At 33.7% G+C, this 26168-nt stretch overlaps 4 protein-coding genes across 4 annotated transcripts; 2 read left to right on the top strand and 2 right to left on the bottom strand.

Moving 5' to 3' along the window:
* Positions 1-3577: 3577 nt before the first annotated feature.
* LOC123919040 (ubiquitin carboxyl-terminal hydrolase 16-like) lies at positions 3578-11320 on the bottom strand. The gene is made up of 11 exons (XM_045971263.1): positions 10330-11320; positions 8276-9614; positions 8112-8200; positions 7886-7971; positions 7608-7770; positions 7410-7527; positions 7104-7261; positions 5477-5561; positions 5168-5380; positions 4751-4812; positions 3578-4462 (listed from the first exon to the last, which is right to left on the bottom strand). The coding sequence occupies exons 1-11, from the start codon at positions 10623-10625 to the stop codon at positions 3808-3810; spliced, it is 3264 nt and encodes a 1087-aa protein (XP_045827219.1). The 5' UTR covers positions 10626-11320; the 3' UTR covers positions 3578-3807.
* A 5789-nt stretch (positions 11321-17109) lies between these two features.
* LOC123916285 (aspartyl protease AED3) lies at positions 17110-18907 on the top strand. Its single transcript, XM_045967705.1, has one exon. It carries the CDS (start codon positions 17380-17382, stop codon positions 18691-18693), a length of 1314 nt encoding a protein of 437 aa, XP_045823661.1. The 5' UTR covers positions 17110-17379; the 3' UTR covers positions 18694-18907.
* A 658-nt stretch (positions 18908-19565) lies between these two features.
* LOC123918344 lies at positions 19566-21166 on the bottom strand. The gene has a single exon (XM_045970367.1). The coding sequence runs from the start codon at positions 20649-20651 to the stop codon at positions 19989-19991; it is 663 nt and encodes a 220-aa protein (XP_045826323.1). The 5' UTR covers positions 20652-21166; the 3' UTR covers positions 19566-19988.
* Positions 21167-24741: 3575 nt separating this feature from the next.
* Positions 24742-26064, top strand: LOC123916354 (mitochondrial uncoupling protein 5-like). Its single transcript, XM_045967795.1, has one exon. It carries the CDS (start codon positions 24920-24922, stop codon positions 25883-25885), a length of 966 nt encoding a protein of 321 aa, XP_045823751.1. The 5' UTR covers positions 24742-24919; the 3' UTR covers positions 25886-26064.
* The last annotated feature ends 104 nt before the right edge of the window (positions 26065-26168 follow it).

Here is a 26168-nt window from a genome sequence, read left to right on the forward strand (position 1 = left end):
CAATTTTAGTGTTTATCGTCGATTTTAGGTTTTTCGATCAATTAGTAATTTTTAAAAGTTTGTAGAGATGAAGGAATTTCTAATTCTTTAGTTTTAGGTGTCATTTTGAAATTCTCTAAATTTAACTTGAATAAAATACTTCATAAATTTCCATCATTTTGAAAATTCTTCAAATTATCATCTAAACAATGAAATTCACCCCAAATCATTTGAATTCCCTCAAAACATTACTTTTCCTCAAAAAATCCTCCATCCAAACACACTCTTAGGTTAGACATGAAAAGTCAAATATTATTTTTTCAAGTGGAGGACCTATCGTCCTTATCCACCCTAGCCTTCACCTTAGTAGTGTTGGTTTGAGACTTTGGAGTGTGTTCTATTCTATCCAAGGTTTTAAGTTCGATTTCATCTAGTACTGATTTTAATAGATCATTCCATACAAAGTTTTGCTTTAACTTATAAATATGATTCTCTTAAGTGGAGTAAAATTGAATCCCTTAAATTAATTGTTCCTTAGCCAAATACTCGTTTTAAAAAAAAAGAGTAAAATGCTAACTAGTACCCCGGGATACTTAGTTAACATGACAAAAAAATCAACCCTTTGTGGGGAATGACACTACTAAACCTAATGATTCATATCATCTTTTTTGTTTGATTGTGTTGCTTTTCTGTCGGCTTGTGATTTGCAAAGAAAAGAATTGTCACACAGGATTTGTCCACTTTATTAATTTGCACCACTATGCATCTTTTGCATACACACACAAACTTATACACATGATATTGTGATATAATTCAAAAATTGTTAATCATTCCATGTAAAAAAGTTATTTTAAAATGAATGTCTCTCTTGTTACACCATTTCTAAAATATTCCATCTGTCCCAATTTGATTGACACAAATGATTGTTGTGCACTATTCACACATGTTGTTTTGACCTTATTTTTCTACTAATAAACAAAAATAGATATTAGCATATAAGATGTCATTTGATTCGTCTTGATGAATATTTTCAAAATATCAAATTTTTATAATTGTTACTATTAGACAATTTAAAATATTAATCGTCAAAGTTATGCATCGACATACGTAAAAAAGTCAACTGTGTCAATCAAATTAGGAGGAGGGAGTATCATATTTCATTTTCACTTGTATTTATGATGATGTAAGATATATACACCAATAATTATTAAAAAAATCATTTTAAAATTGAAGAGTATAAGTGTTTTTTTTTTTTGGATACAGAAGAGTAATATAAGTTTAGATCACTATACTTAATTAATTAGCCGTAATACAAGTAATTCAATTTTGAGCATTAGAATTCATTGTGAATTGGATATGGGTTGTTTTCATGATTCTACAGTACTAACTAGTTGCGGCAGGCTTGCGGCACTTGTATAGTTTGAACTAGACAAAGAATAGAAAAGAAAAGATATACAAAAAGAAGGATTAAATTCTTTTCTTTTGAATGTATCCAATATTGAATTTTGTTCTGCTAGGCGATATATATATTATAGATAGGTGTGGCCAGCAGCAAAAATCCAATTGGCTTTTGTGTCCACATTTGTCCCATAATTGCTCCACATGCATCTTATATATCGATTGATAGGGAATTGGATTACATGCTCTAATTGTGTTACGTAGTACTAATTCTTTACCGTTTACTTTAAATTGACATTTGAAATCGATTAACTGTATGATATTAATTATGTATAATATAGATTTGTTTGATCTCAAATTAATGATTTGAATTGTTTGCCACGGAAAATTGAGGTATGACCCGATAGATAGCCGCCTCCATCTTTGGCTTTGACTTGTGTGTTGTCATTTTATCTTTTGTTACTAATAATAATAACTGGGCCTTAAGTTTGTCGCCCATGCATGCATATGTATCCTATTTTTCCTCTGAAAATCTTTTTTTTTTTTTTTTTTTTTTTTTACGATTTGAAAATCTCTGATTTTAAATAGCTGCTAAAAAGTGGTTCTTATAATTTAAGAAAAATGGGATAAGTGGATGGTGTTTTCGTATGATATTTGAAAAACCGTCTAGCATCTTCAATGATACAAAATTATGCAACTCATATATATACTCCCTCCGTCCCAAATTATAAGGGGAAAAAAACCCATTTTTTTTGTCCCAAATTATAAGAGGAAAAAAATCATTTTCAAGAATGTTTTTTTCTTATTTTCATAAAATTAAATGCAAATTGCATTTAATTTCTTCTCTCTCTCATTTTCTCAATAAACAACAACCAATAAAAATTGTTTTTATATCTTCCTATGCAACTTATTCCAAGGAAAACCCACAAAAACATACTTCAAATTCTCGTGTTTTACTTTTTCTTAATAAGTGTGATTTTTTTATTTTCCCTTATAATTTGGGACGGAGGAAGTATATAAAATAGAGTTGTGCTAAATACAACGAATGATTATTTAACGACGTGTCTTATTAATATTATTAGTGGTGGTCAAACACTCATTCCCGTTTTTGAGAAATCATGGGTGGGTGGATAATGAATTATGATTGCTCCAATAATAAAAAAATACAAATCATTAGCCTAAAAACTTCTCTTAAATATAATCATTTGAGATGTTCTTAGAGTCTATAGCATTTATAAGTACTTCCATTTAAATCTTTCGAAAAACTGTAGTAGACTCGAACGAAAATGGATTTACTGCAGTTTTAAATGGTGCAGTAATGGTGTAGTAAGTGTCTTTTGTGAGAGAGAAGACTTTTTTTTGACAGGAGAGAGAATGTACATTTTCAACAAAAATAATAAACAGGGACATTTTGTGTGTAACTTTGAGACTGCAGGAAAAATTGAACTGCGGTATATCTCAATCCGACTCGAACCCAAAATCTTTGAATTAAGTCCAATTTTTTTTACGGACCGAACTTACTGAGTTAAGTTCATTGAATCCGAATTCATTGACATAAATAAAGTGGGGACAGTGCGGTGAGGAGACCTTATCTCCCCACGACTAGATAATGCAAATAGACAAATAGTCAAGAATGGTGTGGATTTTGGTATTAAAAAAAAATATTGTGTGCATTTTGGTAAAAAAGAAGACAGGGTGGATCAGTTATGGAGGATATATTTTTTCTTCTTATAAGTAAATTCTTTTTTACCGAAAGCAAATTCTTAGTTGAGAGTTCGGAAATTATTAGTGTTGTATTAGTTTTTTTAACAGAAATATTGGAGTTTGATAGTTGAATTGAAAGGTAAATAAAGTTTAACATAAATTATTTCAGTCATAATTCAAACTCACAGTTTTTCAAACAATTTGACTTTAAGCTTGTTAATCACTTAAGCTTATTGTTTAGTAACATTTTTTTTTTCATGAACTATATAGTTTATTTTGATAAGCTAATTCAATGAGCTTATAATTTCTTGTTTTTATTCCAATTTTACACGTATTAAAAATTAAATATTAATTAAACATTTTTTTACATCAAATTTCTAGTTTAAGAGCAAATTGGATTGCATGAAAAGAGGGAGGCGCTGATGAAGAAGGTCCTGGTTCATGAAGCTGAATTGGAAAATTAGGAATTCAATTATATAAGAGGACCAAAATTGCATTGAATTCTAAAAACAATAAGGAAAACTGCATTTAAACCTACAAAGAATATATAGTTATGATGATCTACAATGTATATCTACACACTGCATCTAATGTACGAAGTTATTGGAAAAATGGTGTAGCTAATTTCACTGTTAAAAGAAAGCCACCTCCATGAATACATTATTACGTTTATTATAATAGCATCCCTCAATTATTTACTGCATCAGAGCTCCCTATTGATAATATTCAACCTGTTCTTTTCCTCGACTTTCTACACGATACACCAGAATTCTTATCATTAGAATGGTTAGATCCTAGTTTTAGAAAAGAGTCGGCTTCACTACTACTACTATTGCTGCTAATGTTACTACTATCTAATTTTCTATGCTTTAAAATTGTGTCAGAATGTAAATGAGAAATACTAGCACCCCTATCTGTCTCCGAACTAGTTGCATCTGGAGACATTGAATCATACTTGTCCATATCAGATAAGGGCGAATGTCTATAATTCAAGGGAGATGAGGAGGACGAAGACGTATCAGAATCAGAATTCCTCCACGTGCTACTCCACCCATGCCCTGAATCACCAAAAATATAATCAGAGAAGTCATCCATGCTAGTTGAATCACGGGTACTGTCAGTACTGCAAGAACCTTCATCGGAATTACTGCTGAAAAGTGATGAATTATCACTTGAGTCTTCTTCTAAAACCTTTTTCAGGTGGTGAAACCTTGAATAGAAAGACTCCAAGGTGGGTGAGCCGTCGGGAGAAATGGAACTAGTGATGGGTTCAGCTGCACCAGAAATAGACCCTGCTTTCACAGACTTTCCATTGACCTTACTTTTTGAATCCGAGGATAGAATCCTGTTCCTAATTAATTTTGGGGCCCTTGGAGAGCACCTGCAAGATGATCAGCTAGTCAGAGAAGCTGACAAATGACAATATAATTAAAAGGAACCTTAATTAAAGCCACACCCCAATATTTCAAAAATTGGCGATTCAACCAGTCAGCCCATGAACCTACTATGTTTTTGGTCCGATAATTTCTTATTATGCAGTACGATATTTAGTTGTTATTAGCCGGTTAAACCAACTGCGACATAACTCGGCTCTTAACTGCGGGACCTTTGGTACTGTTTTTAAATATTAACCACCCTCAACATAAACACAAAAAAGAAGCTGGGTTACCTTGCATAAAAAAGCATATATGCTCCTTTTGTCATGACTCTCTCTAAATCAACAGCTGTTACCTGCAAGACATGGACACATACAGGAAATGCTTAAAACAAGGACAACGGCATTAGTGCTACTAAGACAGACCATACTATGAATAATCACTGTGAGTGAACCATACCTACATGAATTCTTTCAAAGGTGCACCTAACAAGAAAGACCTACGCTTAAAATAGTACATGTACTTAATTTTTTATTCATATTTGTAATGTCGTTAAGATAACTTTTGGTTATGCATTTAGTTTATCAACTTACCAGGACCATGGGCTATACAAGTAAGAAAAAAATAGATCAAGAAATACATTTGCGAACCAAAGGAAATCTGCTCACAAGAGTCAAGATGTGTGAACAAATAGAAACAGAGGGACTTACCACACTGTCGTCAACCTTGAACCACTTGTTTTGGATATTCTTCACGTAGCACACATAGTGACCGGAAAAAGCAGCATTCATAATATCCAAATGAACAACCACACCATACAATCTGTAAATGGGTGTCTTATCACTGGTCCCACTCATGAAAGGCGCCAGGTCAAGTATTTCCGGAAATTGAATAGGCTTGTTAAGCTTTCCGAATTTTCCAGACTGCGACACATGTAACAAATGAGGTAAACTCGGCATATACAGGCTGCAGAAATGTCGACATTAACATCTTATCTTTTAATATAACGTGTGAAATACCTGAAATCTCTTCAATGCAACTGTAAGAATATTGGGTGCCTCTGAAATTGTCAGCTTCTTCTTGGCCTTCTCATAAGATTTACATCTTAAAATAAAAATATTTGATTAGTAATATGGAAAGTAATTTGAGTACTAGTACTCCAAATAATATTCTAGCACCTTAGAGCTCGAAAATCGAACTAAACGAGAACCAAAGAATTACACACCAGATAGAGAGAGAAGAAACAATAACATTTCTTCCAAATATATTTTACAGATTGTTAAGCAGTTTAATCATCAATGGCAGAAAGGCATAGTTCTACTTTTTGTGGGTGTAAACTTGTGACACTAGCATCATTTGGTGCTTCTATGAAGTATGAACAACCAAGATAAAATAATATAATGAGAATAATGCATGAAACAATGACTCGAAAAGAGAAAAAAGTTAATCAAAATCATATCCATTAAGTTTCAACTTCCAATTTAACTAAACATCGCTAAAACAGCCCCATGATGAAACATGGATTCATGCAGGCTCAACAAAGGAAGGGTACTCACAAGCCATTTCAATTATATTACTTTGCAACTTACGAGCCAGTTTAGAATTGATGTAAAAGAGCCTTTGTTAGAGTTTATTGTAATTCTTAAAAGAATGCAGAATTAGTTTTGCATACTCAATTTGCAGTGGTGTAAAAAATTAACAAAAATGTAGTACTATTTGTTGGTTCTTTCGGTGGGGGCTCTTCTCCATAAAAACAGATTGCTAGACCTGCGAAATAATCAAACCTCTAGGGTAACCATTTAGGAACCCTAGTCATGAACATTTCTTCAGATTCAATTCAATGTCATGCCAGCAAAATCCACATTATCCTCTTACACCAACAGTTTAATGTGATCAAACATCAAGATCTGTTATTAGAATTTACAAGTCCATTCTCTGGCATCCCGGATTTCCTTTCATTTGATCTACCCTAAAAACCGTTCAGTCACCCAACTCTACCTATGGAGAGACCGTTCATTCAAAGCCGTGAAACGAAACAGCTAGAAATCAAGTCCTTAATTACTACCGATTACTTTCCAAACACCCTTATCTCCATTATTCCTTTATGAACCTACAATTCTCCAAATTTCTCACTCTTGACCAGGTAAAAAATTTAAAATTAGTTCCTAATTGTTCCCGAATCAGGAAGAGACCAGACCAGACATCTTTTATCCTAGTATGACTTTAACCTGACATGGGAAAAAGAAAGCCGTCATAGAGCCATAGCACAATATCTTCTCCAACTTCAAAACTGCAAGCACCAATGTGTTTTATGTAGTAACCGCTTATTTGTAATGATGAAAACCTATACTGAGACACTCATAGACCTTTAGCCTAGGTAAATTCTAGAGTGAATGGTGGGCTGCAAGTGTGTGAAAGAAGGAAAAAGGAGAGGCTGCGGGAACATTATTAACAGCTCAGAAACGGATAAAAGAAGAATCAGTTAGATGAGAGGTGCGAACAAGCTGGCATACTCTGGTCTTAGTTTATTTCTGTGTTTAAGAGATTGCGTAAATCTGCCTTGAAGTTAACTAGTCTTCATAATCTGAGTTCCTATCATATGTTAAGATTGAAAGCTTTAAAGAGGCCTCTCATACATCAACCAACCTGACACAGTGGTACTTGTTTTCTCCATCCAAAGACTCGGTGCTTGTAAACCGTCGAAGGGCCTCTGCAAGTGTTGATATCTCCCCTTCTATCTCAACAGTTAGATCCATCATCCTTTCATGACGCTCGGACTTCCCACCACATTTCATGCATTTTATCTGCCAAATATGAGCTGAATGTTCACTCTCCTTGTTATTTCTAATCAACAGATATTATATATTTAAAAAAATGCCAACATTGTATTGCACTGTGACTGGGGAATAAAGAAAATCATAGCAGATTTACCAGATAGAAGTATAAAATTACCTTTGATCGAAGGTATCCTCCAAATGTTTGACCCATTAAAGTAGTGTCCTCCAATGAACCCGATGCCTTAACCCCAGCTTCCATAAGGCAAACCGATTGCATGGTGTCAATAGCATGTCTGCCAAGCATGTCATGTGATTAGCTTAAAATGAATTAAAATTTTATGTATTACAGGGAAATATAAAATATAAAAAATACCTTAGAAATTCATGTGCATCTTCTTCTTTGCCATTACCAAGCTGACTCCCAATACTCTGTAGTTGAGAGAGTATACTCATTGGAGATAGTGCAGATTTAGTGTCCTTTGACTTCAAAATCAATCTTTCAAATTCACAGGTGAAACACCATTTTTTATTTGCACCTGAAATTTACAGAGGAAATATTTACCAAAGGGATACAATTACAAGTTACCACAGATAGTATTCAAGAAATATGGCATGTGATGATTCCATGACAGAAACTCCCATTACACATACATGATTTAGAATGTAGTCCTTGAAGCAGATAAGCAGTTAAGGATGGTGTAAAAGCTAGGCACTGAAGTACAGCATTAGCATAGCAACTGCAAAAAAAATTAGAAACTTAGAAAAGCCCAAAATAAATACACGGAACAGTAAAAGAGCACTTCTATAAGACCTATAAATCCATAAACAAGCCTGCTCCAGTTATCCCCTAACATGTTTATTGTTAATTTCAAATTACCTGTTTCCACAATTTATAAGACCGAATGGGCGCAACTCCACCTTGTTGAAGTTATAAAGTTTCACAAATGATTCATATGGAAAAAGAACCTGCAGCAGTTGTAAGTGTAAGTAACAGTCCATAAAAGCGCGGAAAAAAATAACAAAGATTTGTTCTATAAGAACCTTGTCGTTGTATTTTCCAGCAATATCACTCCCAACTGCTAAAGGAATGTGCTTTGACAAACTCGATCCTCTAAACTGATCAACGACTTTTAAAACAGATGTTTTCAAGCCACTCTTAGAATTTGCAGAATAGTTGGCAACATGAGAAGTGACAGTCCCATATTTAATATTCCTATCTTTTGTACTGGGATGTGAATGTCCTTCAGTTGTAGAAGCTAATTTAGAACCAACAACCTCATGAGTCTGGCCTCTAATATCGGTGGACTTCAAAGTGCAGCCATGGTTGTCCACAACATGATTTGATGCCACAGAACCTAAATCTTTGCCAATACTGGAGGATTGGGAGGAAGAGGAGTATAGAGGTAGCTCAGACCTGTCTTTAGATTCCAATTTTTCAGATTCAGAACCACTATTGCTAATAATATTGAAATCTTTGTTGTTGATCATTGAGTGGTTCCTCCTCGCCTTTAAGGAATTCATACTGTCATTCTCAGATGATGCTGATCCTGGATGTGGCATATTCTTCCCAATAGAGTTTGGAAGAGCGTCATCAGGCAAAGATACTTTAGCCTCAGTATCTTGTACATGCAACGGAGACATGGTACTGAATTGGAAGCGAAATGACAATCCAGAATCATTCTTTTCACAGGTGGGTTCATCAGAATGAATTTGATAAATGTCATTATTAACGTCAACATTTACCTCTCTCAAATCAAGAGCTTCATCCCAGAATCCAGAAGGCTCAGTTTTCACCCCCTTCCACATGCTCGAGCCTGAAGCATCATTTGATGCAAGTTTCCTCTCTTCTTTTCTAGAACCAGGTGCGATATGATTTAATTTATGAACAGTAGAAGAACCATCGCCTGAATCAAGCAAACTTGCAAATTTTGGTGAAGAAGACATTGCTGCATCCACCTTGTCAAGGGTGGAAACAGAAATATGTCCCTCTGATCTGTCTTGCTCATTTGAGATGATACTCTCACACACAGAAGAATCATCAGATGAATCATTAGAACTTGTGGAAGCCGAAAATCCAGAAAATGAGTTACTGGAAAATTCAGAATTAGAATCCGCTAAATTTTCCTCTGCAAGAAACCGAGCTCTAATATTATCATCCTTTCTAAATGAAACGTCAGGAGAAAAGTGGGTATCTTCAGAGGATATTTTATACTCTGTATCTCTACTTTCAGATTTCTCCTCATGGATACCAGAGTAATCTTGCTCCGCTTCCGTCTTGTCAATATCACTTATTATGTCATCGCTCTGATGTGTTTTGCTGGGAGGACGACATTCAAATTTATGACCTTGACGCCAGTGAACGGTTTGGCAATGAGCGGAACTGAAAACATGAAACCGATCAAATGAGAAGACATATCATTTTTAGGGCATGCTAACAACTGTCCTATGTTAATGAAGCAAAAAGTAGATGTTTTTGCATTGAAAAGCACAATTTTTAACCTTTTAAAAAGTTGATTACACTACTTCCAACATGATAGTATTTCCATATTTGATTTCTTAACCAATACCCCAAGAGCACTCATTAGAAAAACAATGCAATAACAACCCATTATTAATACAGAACATCACAGTCCTCTCAATCATTCAACATAGTGTGTAAAAAGGGTCAGAAAACCTTGTCTTGATAACTTGAGAAGCAAAACTAAAAGAAACATTTTTTCCTCTCTTCCAAATCCTAAATATCTTAAATCATCCACAATCTCACGCACCTATCAAAATAGCAGCATAGTTTTCATTTCTACGACTAGGCTACCGGCATTAACCCATCTGTATTTTAATTTATATTTAAGAATCGGCTACAAAAATAGAACAACTCCTATAGAGAATGCAAAACAAGCTAATCATTATGAACCATAAGAGAGATACACTCCAGTTAACAACATCAAAATTAAGCAAACACGAAACTAACATACCGTAGTTTACTAACCATAAGTGATACACTCCGGTTAACAACATCAAAATTAAAAATTCCAAACAATAAAACTGCACAAAATCATAGGGGGAACATAAAAATACAGAATTTAACAAGAACACACCAGTAGCGAACGGATTTGCACTGAGCACAGCGCGCAGTGGCGGGGAAATAGCAGAGAGCACATTGATAATTGCTAGTGGTGGCGGAAACCACCGCGGCGGAGGACACATAAGAAGCTTCTCTCTCAACCCTAGCAGTTTCCTCAGCAGCCAAAATCAAAAGCCTCTTGATCTCTTCATTTCTAGCAACCGCAAGCTGCCATTTCCGGCGAATTATAAATCCGATCACCGGAAAAACCACACAAACCACCACAACAAGGACCAGATTAAAAAACCCTAGATCCCCTGTGACATGCATTTATCTTACACCTTTACACATCCACCTTAAACGGAAAAACCCTAAATCCTAAATTGCTACATCACCTCCACAAATCAAAGAAATCGTGACGCCGGAGCAACCTCCAAAATCATAAAAACTAAGAATTCGTTACTTGATTGAACGGTTACGATTATGCGGAATAACGTAACGGTTAGATTAATTAAAAGAATGGAATTCGATTCTGTTGAGCTAGAAATGGGTTTTGTTGTTTGTTTGAGTTTGCAAGTAAACTTAAGATGCTACTGAAAATTGAAAAATAGATTAAACAAAACGCATTTTTTGTTGTTAGATTCTGGAAAGTGTATTCTAATTCTTCGGTTGTTGAGAGAGAGAGAGAATAGCGCGGTAAATGTAAAAAAAAAAAAATAGAGGGTAAATGTAACGGAAGGAAGAGATTGATTTGATTAATATTGAGGGAAAGGAATTTGGTTGTTGGAAAGAGTGAAATATTCGGTTCGAATTGCGAAAATCGAAACCGGTTCGACTCCGGTTCGGTGACTTGGAAGGTAGGCACGTGAAAGTAGGGCCTTGTTTGGAGCGTCACCAATACGGATATATTCTTATGGTTTCCGATTCGGGAATCAGACGGTGGATGTGGGGCCAAATTTCTGATTGTAAAGTGTTTTCACTCTTTTCTTTTTTTCAGTTCGGTCATGCAAATCGGTGTTCTGAACTGAACACCGGTTAAGAAAAAAAAAAATTAAAATTGAAAATAATATATTTTACATTTTTGAGGAATTGATTGTACAAATTTCAATGTCATATTATTACGTAACATTGTTTAATATTTTCTTTTTTGTTTCGGTGCAAGATGAGTAATGTATGGGAGGGATTCTATGGAATGGAATTAATAAGTAAACCATTTTTACAAGTTAGTAGTACTTGTATGTTTAGCTTATGTTGGGTAGGTTGGGACTAGATGCAGACAAACACGGCTTTTGATTATAAGGAAAGGATAATTGACTTTATTCATTACTGGAAATTTTCTCATGTACTACCATGATACTATGATGATGACATTAGCTCTTTATAACTTTTTCAAGAGGAAAATAATAGTGTAAATGAGTGTCATATCATCATTTTTTTTTTACTAAAAAATATGAATTCATTCCCTCAAATTGAAATTATATCGATCATTATAAATTTAAGATTGCTAAAAACTGAAAAAAAGTGAATCTACAAACAATCTTGCAACACCTAGGTTAATAACATACAATGACATCATGAAAGTGCCTACAAATATGACAACATAAAAGTAACCGGAATCTTCATACTCACAGATCTACAACTTTGACGTACAAGTCTTCATCAGATCTGTAATGAGTTGAAGTAGATATGTCAATTTGAATCAACGAAATACCATACTAAAATGAACCACCAACAAACGCCGCACAAGAAGACGCCAAACACAACGCCGCACAAGACGACGACAAACTTAAAAAACAAAAACGAAAAAGCAAATCTGTGTGGATAATCACTTATTCGAATAAAAATGACAAAAAAAACAATTCAGATGGGTGATTTTAGATAAAAATTGATCCTAAAACCACCTCTCCTTGGTGGATGAACAAAAGAGAAAATTAGGGTTGAGGGGCAAGGGAGTGGCGGCTCAGAGAAGAGGAGTGTCATATCATCATATTATAAGAGTTTTCAAAAATTTCACAAGCAAGACACAATTTAGTTATGTGGTTAATAAATTTTGTTCGGTAAATCATCAATTAATATAACAATGTATTGGGCGTTAGCCCTCTTTTATCGACAAAAAAAACAAAAAACAATGTATTACCTCAAAAGCGCTTAGATGAAATGATGCAAATTTCTTTAGATTAACTAAGGTTCGAGGTTTGATTCCTAACTTAGACATACAGTAGTGTTAAAATTTTTAGTGAAAGTTTGCCGCTCTTTTGAGTCTCACAAGACTCGAAAGATTAATCTCTCCAATTACGCACAGAGAATACTTGATTTAGGCAAAAAAAAAAATAAAAAATAACAACGTATTACAATTTATTAATAATCAGTCGAATACAAATGATTAGGATTTGGTTTATTCGGAGTTAATAGTTCACTAAACTATATAATATGAATATCAATCATTATTTTACAATTTCCTCACTTTATAAAATCTAAAACCTTCTATAACTTTTGTAAAAAAGAAAAACCTCCCAAAACTAGAAAAACTGAATAATAATAAAACGAATATGATAAGAATAAGAATATTTAAAAATATGAGGATTTGATTAAAGTTCTTGATAACTAGACATTTAACTCAAGTGATTAATGAGTATTTCATAGGATGAATCATTCGGAAAAACTCGAGTTTGATTAAAAAAAATTGAAGTTTTTGGTAGGCAGTGTAGAAAATGTAACAAAGATATGAAAAGGAAAACCTTTGCACATCAATAGTACAAGACAATGAAAGATTCTCTCCCCCTATGACTCATTTTTTCCCCCAAAATTTCAATTTTTTCCTTAAATAAAAGTGCTTTGGAACGCGTTTTTTCACAAGGGCAAAATAGAAATTTCAGGGGGAGAAAAAATGTGTGTGTGATTTTTGAAAGACAATAATGCTAAACTGGCCCGCCCAATGTGATCACAGGCTTATTTGTTTGGGCCATAATTAGCAGCCCAGAGACACTGCAACATAAACTTCAGCCATCATACACGTAATTTTTTTTTGAAAAAAAACTTTATTCAATATTATAATTGTTAATTTTCATTTACATTAATTTTCTTTCTATTATGTCAAGTTGTTGAAAAATATTATATATATATATTATGAATTTTGTTGAAGAAATATGGAGAGATCTATAAACTAATGAATAGAAAAAAAGAATGGAACAAATGAATAGAAATTGCTATAGTTAGTTTTGGAAGTTAAAAAAAATACTGTAGTTTATTTTGGAAGTTATTAAAGAAAAGTGTGAATAAATAAAAAAACTGTTAAGGGTATTTTTGAATTTTTAAAAAAAGGCTACACCAAAATAACATTTTGCCTTTATATATGGTATATATATAGATAATGATTTAATTGATATACATTTACAGTGTAAAAATATTTATATTGTCGAACAATTATAAGTGTTGGATTGTTAAAAATATAACACTTTAATTAAAAAAATTAGTTGGTCCAAGTGGTAAGAGTCTAGTGTCCTTTAAGTAAGTGGTCAAAAGTTCAATATTTGACACTTGCGTTTGAACAAAATTCGATTGTGAGGAAATAACCCATTGTTTTTGTGCCACGCGTATTCCTCGAGGATGTCACAACTAAACGAACAAAGATGAAAACATCATAAATATAACATGATAACATCAAAAACAAAAATAATCTCTATAAATAAATAAATAATTAAATTTTACAACAAAAGTAATCTTAGGCAACACTAGAAAATTGTGGTCAGAAATTGGATCATTGTTGCTATAGGCAATGATTTTCTAGGCGTAGAATATCCGGTTACATGGTTGTTACACATTACACATACCACTGTTTGTTCAATTTAGCCAACATAATGCAAAAAATGTTGCCTATAAAATCTGAAACAAGCCACAATTTTTGAGTCATTTTACGCCACAATTTTTGAGTACCACATTTGTAAATTGTTGCTTGTTCTTTGGGCCACAATTTTCTAAACTAGTTTTAGTCAACGGTTTCGTTTTTGTTGAAAGATGAAGATCGAAGATATAAGAGAACTTTTGCAGACAATTAGGGTCTGCCTTTCATGCAAAAAAACTGTTTTTCACCCGTAGGCTCAAGTTGGCGGCGAGGAAGAATCACCCATCGATGAGACATGAAATCAATAAGAGAGATGAGAGAATTATTAGGCAAGGATTTTGTAAGATTATAGACGACAATCATTTAAGTGTAACCATGGTTAAAAGGGGTTTAGGCCACACTTTATTACAAATTGTCTTCTGAATAACCAATAGGCAACAATTTCCTTGCTTCAAAGTTTACAAAAGTGTGACCTAATATGATATGCAACGATTTTTAATAGAGTAGTAAACAAAGTGTAGAAACTTGTAAGCGCATATAAAATGGTTGCCTGTTACCTCTTGTGGCAACGATGTTTTAGCCATTGCCTAAAGTTAAAATGATGTAGTGATATAACATAACATTCACACTTACAGACGTGTTTACATTGATCTCCCTTTAAGGGCTTCAACGAGACTCAAATTCTTGATTTTATGAATTTAAGACCTATCTTTTTACCACTAAATTTATACGGTATAGTTTTAAATATAAATAAAAGTTATTGACAAAAAAAGTTAAAACACATTTAAGTTAAATTTAGACATGATACATTTTAAGTTATATGTTTATATTTAAGACCATAATCCTTTTTCTAGTCTATGTATGCCTTAAAGCTTTATCAATGTTATAATATATTTTATTTTTTGATAAAAAAGGGTCTAAACAGTAGAGTAATTTTTGGTTGGACACAACTCCAAATAAAATCTATTTAGGTACACACATAAAAGAGAAAAAAATAGTAAGCCCAACCTTTTCTCAATTTCAATCTCCAAATTAACAAGTTCATCCACACAAAAAATTGTTGATGTTTTCTCTTCCCCCTCCCATGAATCTTTTATACCCTCTAATATTCCAATTTTGCCCTTGCAGAAAAATTCAGTTTGCAGAAACCGAATTTTTTCTAGTGCAAATTCAGAGTAAATTTCGGTTTTTAGAAACCGAAATTTGTTTTCAAGGCAAAAAAAAACTTCGGTTTCTACGAACCGAAGTTTTTTCAAAGGCAAAATTGGAAATTCAGTGGGATAAAAGATTCATGAGGGGTGGGGAGAGAAAATATCAAAATTGTTTTCCGGTACAATGAGTTACTGTAATTTTCTAATAAGTCTACAACTCAAAGCATTCTCCCATCTCTTGGATTAGGCTAAGTTAAGTTCACACCTTCACAAGATAAAACAATAGAGATAATGAAAACTAAAAAGTTAAACTAATCCCGGTTTAAAATGGGTTAATGATGCTCTTAATTCTCTTGGATTCCCACTAATTCATACAGTAGCTAGCTGTTAATCCCATAAATTTTTGTACTACTAGTATAATTCCATGTGCCTTTTTAGTTGAACACGGGTTCATGAAAATATGCATTAAAATGGCAATGAAAAAGCAAACAAATCTCCATCACACACTCACAGTGTGTACACAAAGAGATCAAAAGAAGACCAAATAGAGCTAAAAAAATTTAAATTATGAGCAACTTGGATATGAATGATTAATTATTTGAGGAAGTGGGGTTAGTGAATTATAATTTATAAGAATAAGAATATATTATTGTTTGATGATTTGATGAATGTTGATCAATAGCAAGACATGCAGAACTGGAAATAAGGGACCATATGAAAAATAATATAGCCAAAAAGTCTAATTAATTAGAAAACCCGTGACAATATATAATTGATCACGAGCAACCAAACTTTTTTCCTTTCTTATTCTTGTCCATTCAATTCCTACAACTCTCAATCCACAATTTTGCTCTAAAATCAGGAGTTGGGTTTTCCGCTATAACTGCGTTACAAGTTACAAGTTACAACTCTTAACCGTCCGATTCAAATAGACGGTTAAGATTATTTTAGTGTGTAAGTGATCTAGACCGTACGATCTCAAATCAACTGTTTAAATTTATCACTGCGTGAATTATCAACAGTAGACAATCTGGGTCCCTAAAATCAAAATATCCAATAATTTCAACAATTCTATTCTTCACTGGTTTCAGTGAAGTTCCAATAACAAGTACTTTGTCCATTTTCATCACACCAATGATATATCAAATTCTCTTTTTAATTATTTTGTCTCCTTTTTGTTTTGTTTTTTTAACAAGACAAAATGTCTGCATGTGAATTTACAACTAGTGTAAGTAATGTCTATTTTGTTTCTTTGGCTTTCCTTCCATTTCCATGCTGTGAAGCCAGCTCATCATTTATAAAGTAACCTTATTTTATTTTAATTTTTTTAGAAGAACCTTTATTATTTAATATTTTTTTTATTTAAAAAATAACTAGAGAAGTTAATAATAATTTATAACTATATGTTATAAAAAAATTGAATTCATATACCCCGCCGCCGGTGTAAATATTTGTACATTGTTAATCAATTATAGCTGTCAGATCATTAAAAATGTTTGACTTTTAAAGTCACACAAATGAATGGTGACAATTTAAAAATCTTGCACAAACAATTAAGTTGAGGGATAACTTAAGGATAACTTTTACAACATATTAGACACTAAATATCGCTAACTCTCAATAGCCGATATTAAAACAATGGTTCATCAAGTTCTAAAATCTAATGTCCTCAATTATACTCAACCGTAACATTGAGTTTTATAAAACTCAATATAAAATACAGATTAAGTTTGTTTGCGGTGCAGAGGCTCTAACCGCGCTCTAACCGCACAACAATAAGCTAAATTTAGATAGTCCAATCTTTTAATCAAGACAATTTAAATTTTAAACTCGTATTTTATATTTAAAAACAATTAAAATACAAACTTAAAATCTATGGTGGAGATGTCAAACTACACTAAATCTAAATCCAAATTGATAAAACACCCAAGTATTAATTCCAACTCAAAGGGTGTTTGCGTAATTTAACAAAGCACTCATCACTCTTGCTCTCCGTATATATAAGGGACTCAATCCCTTGTCCATGCATGCACATTCTAGCTACCTTTAATATTCATTCTATCTATCCCTTATCCAAAATTAAATCAACACCATGAACATTAAATTGGCCACGGCCTTAACAATTTGCTATGTAATTTACATAAGCAAAATCAATGCAATTGATCCATGTGCATCTCAACCAGATGACTCTGATCTTAATGTAATTCCCATGTATGGAAAATGCTCACCATTCAACCCACCCAAAGCAGATTCATGGGACAACAGAGTCATAAACATGGCCTCCAAAGATCCAGCCCGGATGAGCTACTTATCCACATTAGTAGCCCAAAAAACCGCCACTTCGGCTCCAATTGCTTCGGGCCAGACCTTCAACATTGGCAACTATGTTGTTCGGGTCAAAATCGGAACACCGGGCCAACTTCTTTTCATGGTTCTTGACACAAGTACCGACGAGGCTTTTGTCCCGTCCTCTGGCTGCATTGGTTGCTCCGCGACAACTTTCTATCCTAATGTTTCCACTAGTTTTGTCCCATTGGATTGTTCCGTTCCACAATGTGGTCAGGTCCGTGGACTTTCGTGCCCAGCCACGGGCTCTGGCGCGTGTTCCTTTAACCAATCATATGCTGGCTCCACTTTCTCCGCCACACTTGTTCAAGATTCACTTAGATTAGCTACGGATGTTATCCCTAGCTATTCTTTTGGAAGCATTAATGCTATCTCCGGTTCTTCTGTTCCAGCCCAAGGACTTTTGGGTTTGGGCCGTGGCCCGTTATCTTTGTTATCCCAATCCGGGGCAATTTATTCGGGTGTGTTCTCCTACTGTCTTCCTAGTTTTAAATCTTACTATTTTTCCGGGTCACTTAAACTCGGACCCGTGGGTCAACCCAAAAGCATTCGAACCACGCCACTTCTTCGCAATCCTCACCGTCCATCTCTCTACTACGTCAATTTAACCGCAATCAGCGTGGGCCGTGTATACGTTCCTCTACCAAGCGAACTTTTAGCGTTCAACCCAAGTACCGGAGCTGGAACCATAATTGATTCAGGTACGGTCATAACCCGTTTTGTGGAACCCATTTACAACGCAATCAGGGATGAATTCAGGAAACAAGTGACGGGTCCTTTTTCAAGCTTAGGAGCATTCGACACATGTTTTGTGAAAAACTACGAAACATTAGCACCGGCTATTACATTGCATTTCACGGATTTGGATCTAAAATTACCATTGGAAAATAGTTTGATTCATAGCAGTTCAGGATCATTGGCTTGTCTTGCAATGGCAGCTGCACCAAGTAATGTGAACTCAGTATTGAATGTGATTGCAAATTTTCAGCAACAGAATTTGAGGGTTTTGTTTGATACCGTGAATAATAAGGTTGGTATTGCACGTGAACTTTGTAACTAGCTATAGTAAAGCTAGTTACAATTTAAATTATTGTTTAGCTAAGGTATCACTATGTTTAGTTTGGATCTTTTTGTTGTTTGGCCATGGTGAATAAGCTTTTCATGTGGCTTAATTAAGAAGATATATTCAATTAATAATGAATGTAACATGTATTTGTGTTTATTGGTGTGAATTAATGTGATCTTACTGCAAACGGGAAAGATCATTTGGCTTATCCAACGTTTGCACAAATGTTCTTCTGCATTTTTTTTTCGAATTCCGTCCTTTCCAATAATATTTTTAGTAGTTATCAATTGAGCTATTTTTCCTGTGACGATGACCATTGTATTGTTTATTAGTATGGCATTATATGAAAGTTTACATGCCACCCGTGATAGTTCTTTGAATTATTTTATTTACTTGTGGATGGAATAAGGCACGATCCGTGAATAGAGTCCATCATGATGTTTTTGTCTTTAGGACAACGTGATTGCACTAGTGATGCCAAAAATAATCAATTTTGTACTGTTGCTATTGTGGTGATCAACTTTTCCAACAAAATAACTAAATTTATTTAGCATATGTGTGGATGAGTAGCACTTACGTTTGTGAAAACCATGGCAAAAACTTATGGAATCACAAAAGCTCTGTTTTGTAGCTTCTGGAAATCAAGACGACTTTTGCTTCAATAAACCCGCAGACGGGTGGCAAAATGAAGCTGATCTAAACATACACTAAATGTAATAAACCCGCAGATGGGTGGCAAAATGAATCTTTGTGAGTACTCTATATTCACAAGATTGTCAAATTAACTAATAACTCCCTCCGTACCAAATTATAAGTCAAAAAATATTTATATCAAATTATAAATTGCTTTACAATATATCTACTTTAAACTTTTTTTTACCCGGATAGGTAACTGCAATTAATGATCATTTTATCAATGTGAATACTATCACTATGGTGACTATACATTATATGTTATGAATTGTAACAACACATAGAATTACATCTCATTCATTTTCATAATCTCTTCACAACACATTATATATATAATATAATAATTAAAAACAAATGCAGAATTACAACAACCCATGAAATTAAAAATAAAAGTAAAACACACACAAAATGAAAATTAAAAAACTTATTTTTTTTTTCTTTTGCCAGGACCAATCCACTCTCAGCCCTCTCTGTCTCTGAAATCCCAATCTCTTTTCAAATCTTTCTCTTAATTAGCACCTACACATAAAACACACCACCTAATCTCTTTCATTTAACACTTAATCACACCATTCATTATTCTTTAATTCTCTTAATTAACCCCACCATTGATGAACTGCAACACCCTCATCCCTTAACTTACCATACAAAGCCAAACATTCCCAATAAGCCCTTCGTTTTTTATTCTTGATTTTCGAACCGTGTGGCTTGCATTCCAAGAAAAGTTCATCAACTAAACCAATAGAATTACCTCTCATTATTTCTTCAACAACTTCAGCTTCAGCTTTCATCACAACATACTCTTCCTCTTTAACATTCTTATCCAACCAATCCGACATTCCAATCTCTGACGACGACACTTCCTTCCCTGACATCGTTTCTATCTTATACATCTCGAACTTCTTGTTTCTTGTCGGATAATTCTTTGAAAACCAATCGGTACCGCTTCCTCCTTCTTTTTCCGGTAACCCTACATCGATGAAAACATGACGAGAATAGCTTTCCAGTGAATCTCCCATTAAATCGGGTAGATACCTTGTTCGTTTCAAATATTGTCGCGATTTTCCTGATGCAGCTCTCGGTGGCTCTAATAGAACATCTTCAAGATTCTGCAATGCAATTTTCTTTGCCTCTGACAAGAAACCGTATAATTTTCTCGACGCAACAAGGTTTGATTTAACATTTTCGCCCCTAACGACATTGCTTGCAGAAGCTAAAACTAAAATAATTAAAAGAAGTAAGCGGTGAAATATAGCCATATTGATGATAAAAAATTATTTAACAAAAGGAGAATAATAAATGATGTGAATTATATAGAGAATTTAGGTGAATAATTTTTATATGTAGGTAGAGAGACGAAAAAAGAGAGGGAATTTTTGAGCGAGGGTAGAATGGAGAATTTTAGCGACTGCAAAATCGAGCAGCGGTATGGTTTCCACCCACAAGACCGACGCGTTTAAGTTGTGAAGTAGACATAAGTGTCATCAATTCCTTCATACGTTGAACTTCCATAATTAGAACCCAGTTTGATGATGATGGTTTTTCTTAATTGAATAATTTTTTTCAGGGTGAAGTAGTGTTAGTGTGCATCATGAGATTAATTTATCTTACTATTATCCTTCCGTGTTATTTAATTAACGACACGGTAGGAAGAATATGTGTGGGTAGATCCCACACAAATTTAACCTTTTTGGTTTGATTTGGAGTTTTGAGAGGGATTGGTATGAATTTTGGTGGGATGAAAAGGGTTATATGGGAGTGAGTGGATTAGAATTAGAATGAAGCATGAATTTGTTTTTTTTTTTTTGGTTAAAAACGGTTGGCACCACGAAATTTTAGTTACACCATTGGCTAAAGATTTGAAATTGTATCTTTTGTATGAGGTGGTGGAATTGGTCCTGTAAGTTTGGGGTTGGCATTTGGTAATTACATAATTTGCATAGCTTGTTACCGAGAAGGATTACAATATGGGTATGTTCTATAAATGGATTAATGAGTTTGGTGGGATAAGGATTACACACAATTACAGCATGATGATGTAATTAATCACAACCGTTCAATTATAAACCAATGATCGAGATCATTTTAGATGAAAAGACATCTTTTTTTTTTTTTTTTTTGCTTTCACTACCAATTTAATCTGGTTTGGGGGACAGTTCTGGCATCAAGTGGTTCCAGCACCTCCCGATCGCAGTTGCGGGGGATCGAACCGTCGTCATTCCTATCAAGTTCAGAGTCAATCACCACTGAACCAGCTAATGATTGGAAAAAGACACCGTTTTTAATGTAAGTGGTTCAATCTCAAAATATGAACCTTGTATATGTTTGCAAGCTGCAACATGACTCAGGTCACACAAAACAAGCTACTACTACACAACATACGTGATCGAAATAGTTAATTACACCCCTTTATTACTCATACACCCTTCAACATTTTAATTTTTTTTGTAATCCTGTCTCCTCCACCACCTCCTTTCTTAGTCCCAACATTAGCCAAAAAAACATACTGCTAAATTTTTTGTTTGGAACCAAAGTTTCTACTAAGTTATAGTATTTATTTTGTTGATTATTATTAACATGTATAACTGAGAAGTTCAATCCTCAAAGAAGAAAACTATTATTATTGTTAGATATTAAAATAAAATATATGAAAACTTGTTCCGTAAGTATCAAACAGAGAGAGTGATATTATATAAATTAGAAAGTGAGAAATAATTTTTTCATGATGATTCTAAAAATACATTCTAAAATCAAAATTTTAAATTGTGTTGACATGTCTTTTGAAAAACAAGCTTTATAGAAAGACTAGTAGTGATGGCCAACTACAACCAAATACTCACTAATACAAAGAGGCCAACTGCGACAAAACACTCACCAGGGACCGGCCGAAGGAGGAGACAAGTGAGGCGGCCGTTCTGGGTGGACACATCATGTATGGTCATTAAAAACACATGATGTGTCACATTTATTAAATGATTTGGCAACGCGTCATTGGATGCATGTGTAAAAAAAAATTACACCGACGGTGCACAACAATTAAACTCATTAAGAATTTAAGAGTTTAATTGTTGTGCACCGTCGGTGTAATTTTTTTTACACATGCATCCAATGACGCGTTAATTTAATGGTATAATTTTATTAATATTCATTTTTGTATTGTTTAATAGTATAAACACTAATTATTATATAAAAAAAAAGTATAAGATCTAATTGTGTTTAAAAAAGTCTCTAATCTTTTCTTTTTGTTTTTTATTTTCACCACCAGTATTCGGTTCATTGGACCGTTTAATCTGGTTCGGATGTCAGTTCTTGTATCAAGTGGTTTCAGCCCTCACACGATCGCAATTGCGGGAGATCGAACTGTAGTCCTTCCTACTAACTTCAACGCCTCTCTAATCTTGTTTTGTTAATTTTAAAAGTAAAACACTTAACTTAGTCTGATGCTTTATTTTGATGTGAATCGTGACTCTTCTCTCATCATGCTTGTTTTTGCCCTTAATCTTTATCCTTAGTTAACCTTTAATAAGTTACAATTGAGAATTGTTCGCTTATGCCGATTTTTGAAAATGAAAGGATTGCAGAGTCTTGAAAACAGTCTAAAGTTCCTTACTTTGTCTCATTATATGTTTCCCTTTTTTTGTTTGTATATATGTATCTCTATCTATGTAACATTACATTAACAAAACAATTAAAAAAATGAAAAAAATAATTTAATAATTATATTGTGAAAGTGATAATAGCAAGAAAGCTTCTTTTGGATTCAGCCAAAGCCAATAAATAACTTAAATGTTCATATTCTTCCAAAATAAAAAAAAAACCCTGAAATATTCATGAATCATCATCTTGTGAAAATAAAATAAATATGAATCATCATGTTGTCGGATATGTCTGAGCCTTACATTGCAAAATGCTTTGTCACTGGCAATATCAAACTACATGGCATTTCTAAGTCCACATGAAACTGAAGCATTACTTAGGACTTTTCATTAGAATTTGCAAATTAACCTTACCCTAACAAAATATAAGTTAGATTTTACACATTCAAATTTTACACATTTAAACACTATCCCAGGACAATGATTAAGAAGATAAAAATGATAATATAATCTTGAAAAGTAATATATTCAATACTTTGAAATTTTGGTCACAATGTTTTTCACATAAAGCTTTTGTTTTTTATTTTTATTTTTTTAATCATTTGTCTCAGAGACACTGTTTAACATGACACTTATTCATTTCCTAAAGGTTGAGTTGAACATTTACGAAAATAGAATCACCGATTAGAGCCGACAAGAGGGAAGACTAATGAGCTCAACTTATTTTTCTTAAAATTACAATGTAACTATATCTAGTATATCTATATTATTATATCAAAATATATGTATATTAATTTAAAAAATGTGGATACTGAGTAAGGAAATTGGTATTATTTTTTCTTGTCAAAAGGAAATTGTTACCTTTTACAATAATCATTATATATATATAATGATAGATTGAGTATTTTTTAGAATTTTTTCTCATTCACTTTATACGAAATTTTTGCGGTTTTCATGAAAAGTAAAAGAAAAAAGAAAAGAAAAGTACAAGCAAAAATATAAAAGTCGCTACCATGCATATATGGGCCCAAAGAAGTTTTCTTCATTTTTTTTTTTCAAATTGTGGATACGAGACTACTACTATATTTAGATTGAGTAGAAATCTTCTCCATTTTTTATCTTCTCGATTTTATTCTATTACCAAAGTTTTGAGAATATAAATACAATAATGTGAAGTTTAGTGGGTCAAATGATTTAATATTGTACACGCTTTGAAATTCTTCAAAAATATAGTAATGGAGAGAGAAAGTTGAGAGGATCTTAACTCACTTAGGCCTAGGGTTGAGCATTGGTCAATTTTAGGCCGAAAATCGTCAAGTCGTTAAAAAATGCAACCATTTTGACCCAATTCTAACCGTTTACATCTTCAGTTTATTCAGGTTTCGGGTCATACGAGTGACGGGTAGAATGAGTCTGGTTTTATAGGTTAGATTGAAACCTTGTTACTACATTCAAAATTCCATTGATCTAAAAAGTGCACATTCTTCAAATAGTTCAATACGTCATACACAAAGCGACAAATGATAAAATAACTAAATGAATAATAAAGAAGATGAGATGCAGTTACTTTTTCCTATTTTATTTTTGAGAAATGATATATCAACACAAATTCTAGACACAAACCAAACAAATATACATCTTTTTATTTTTTAAATAATATAGTATTTATACGTTGTCAAATAACATAGCTCTTTATTTTTACATAAAATAAAAAAGCTAGATGCATAAAAAAAAAAAAACAAGAAAGAAGAAGCTATAAATACCTCTTCCCTAGTTCCCTAACCTTCCTCAAGACTTGGAAGCGCCGGCGCGTTTTCTCCGCTTCCAAGTTCCATTTCTTCCCCCAAACCTAAACACTCTCACTTTACACTAATAATCAATGAATTAATTAACCTAAACCCACATCATTAACCATCATAATCATCATCATCATGGGTGTGAAGGTTTTTCTTGAATGTGGCATTGCTTCCATTGTTGCAGGAACCACAACTCACCCACTCGATCTAATCAAAGTTCGTATGCAACTTCAAGGCCAAGAAAAAAACCTAAACCCTCTTCCCCACAATCTTCGTCCAGCTTTCGCTTTTCATCATCATCATCATCATCATTCTTCACCAATCTTTCAACCTAAACCCTCTCTTTCAGGACCTATTTCTATAGGAATCCGCATTCTTCAATCAGAAGGTGTAACAGCTCTTTTCTCCGGCGTATCCGCTACCGTACTCCGTCAAACACTCTATTCCACCACTCGTATGGGTCTCTACGATGTCCTCAAACAAAACTGGACTGATCCAGAAATTGGAACAATGCCTGTTACTAAAAAGATTGCTGCAGGTTTAATCGCCGGTGGAATTGGCGCCGCGGTTGGGAATCCAGCCGATGTCGCCATGGTTCGTATGCAAGCTGATGGTAGACTTCCGGTGAGTCAGCGACGGAATTATAACGGCGTATTTGATGCTATTAAGAGAATGTCGAAAAATGAAGGGATTGGTTCTCTGTGGCGCGGTTCAGCGCTTACTGTGAACCGCGCCATGATTGTAACGGCTTCTCAGTTAGCTTCGTATGATCAGTTTAAGGAAATGATTTTGGAGAAAGAGTTGATGAAGGATGGATTTTGGACACATGTGGCCGCGAGTTTTGGGGCGGGTTTTGTGGCGGCTGTTGCTTCGAATCCTATTGATGTTATAAAGACTAGGGTTATGACTATGAAGGTGGAATCTTGTGGAGAGGGTGTGCCTTATAAAGGTGCATTGGATTGTGCTGTTAAAACTGTTCGTGCTGAAGGACCTATGGCTCTTTATAAGGGTTTTATTCCTACAATTTCAAGGCAGGGTCCTTTTACTGTTGTTCTTTTTGTCACACTTGAACAACTCAGGAAGCTGTTTAAGGAATTTTGACTAAGATGATTAAATAGATTTTGATTAGTGCGTATGTTAAGCGATTTTGATGTTCACAATGTTTTACACATTACACTTATACTATCATTAAACTTTTGAAAGACACTATTTTCATTCATAAATTTCATCCTTATGTTTTAATAACAATTTCGAACGAGAGAACCACCAAGGGACAAAACTTCACAAGTCTTGTCCAACAACAAAATTAACATTAGAAACAATGTATGTTGGACACCGTACGAAATGCACCTGAGTTAACAATTTAAAGGCTAACTTAAGCGTA

Source organism: Trifolium pratense, linkage group LG3, assembly GCF_020283565.1.
Source record: "Trifolium pratense cultivar HEN17-A07 linkage group LG3, ARS_RC_1.1, whole genome shotgun sequence".
NCBI classification, from domain to species: domain Eukaryota; kingdom Viridiplantae; phylum Streptophyta; class Magnoliopsida; order Fabales; family Fabaceae; genus Trifolium; species Trifolium pratense.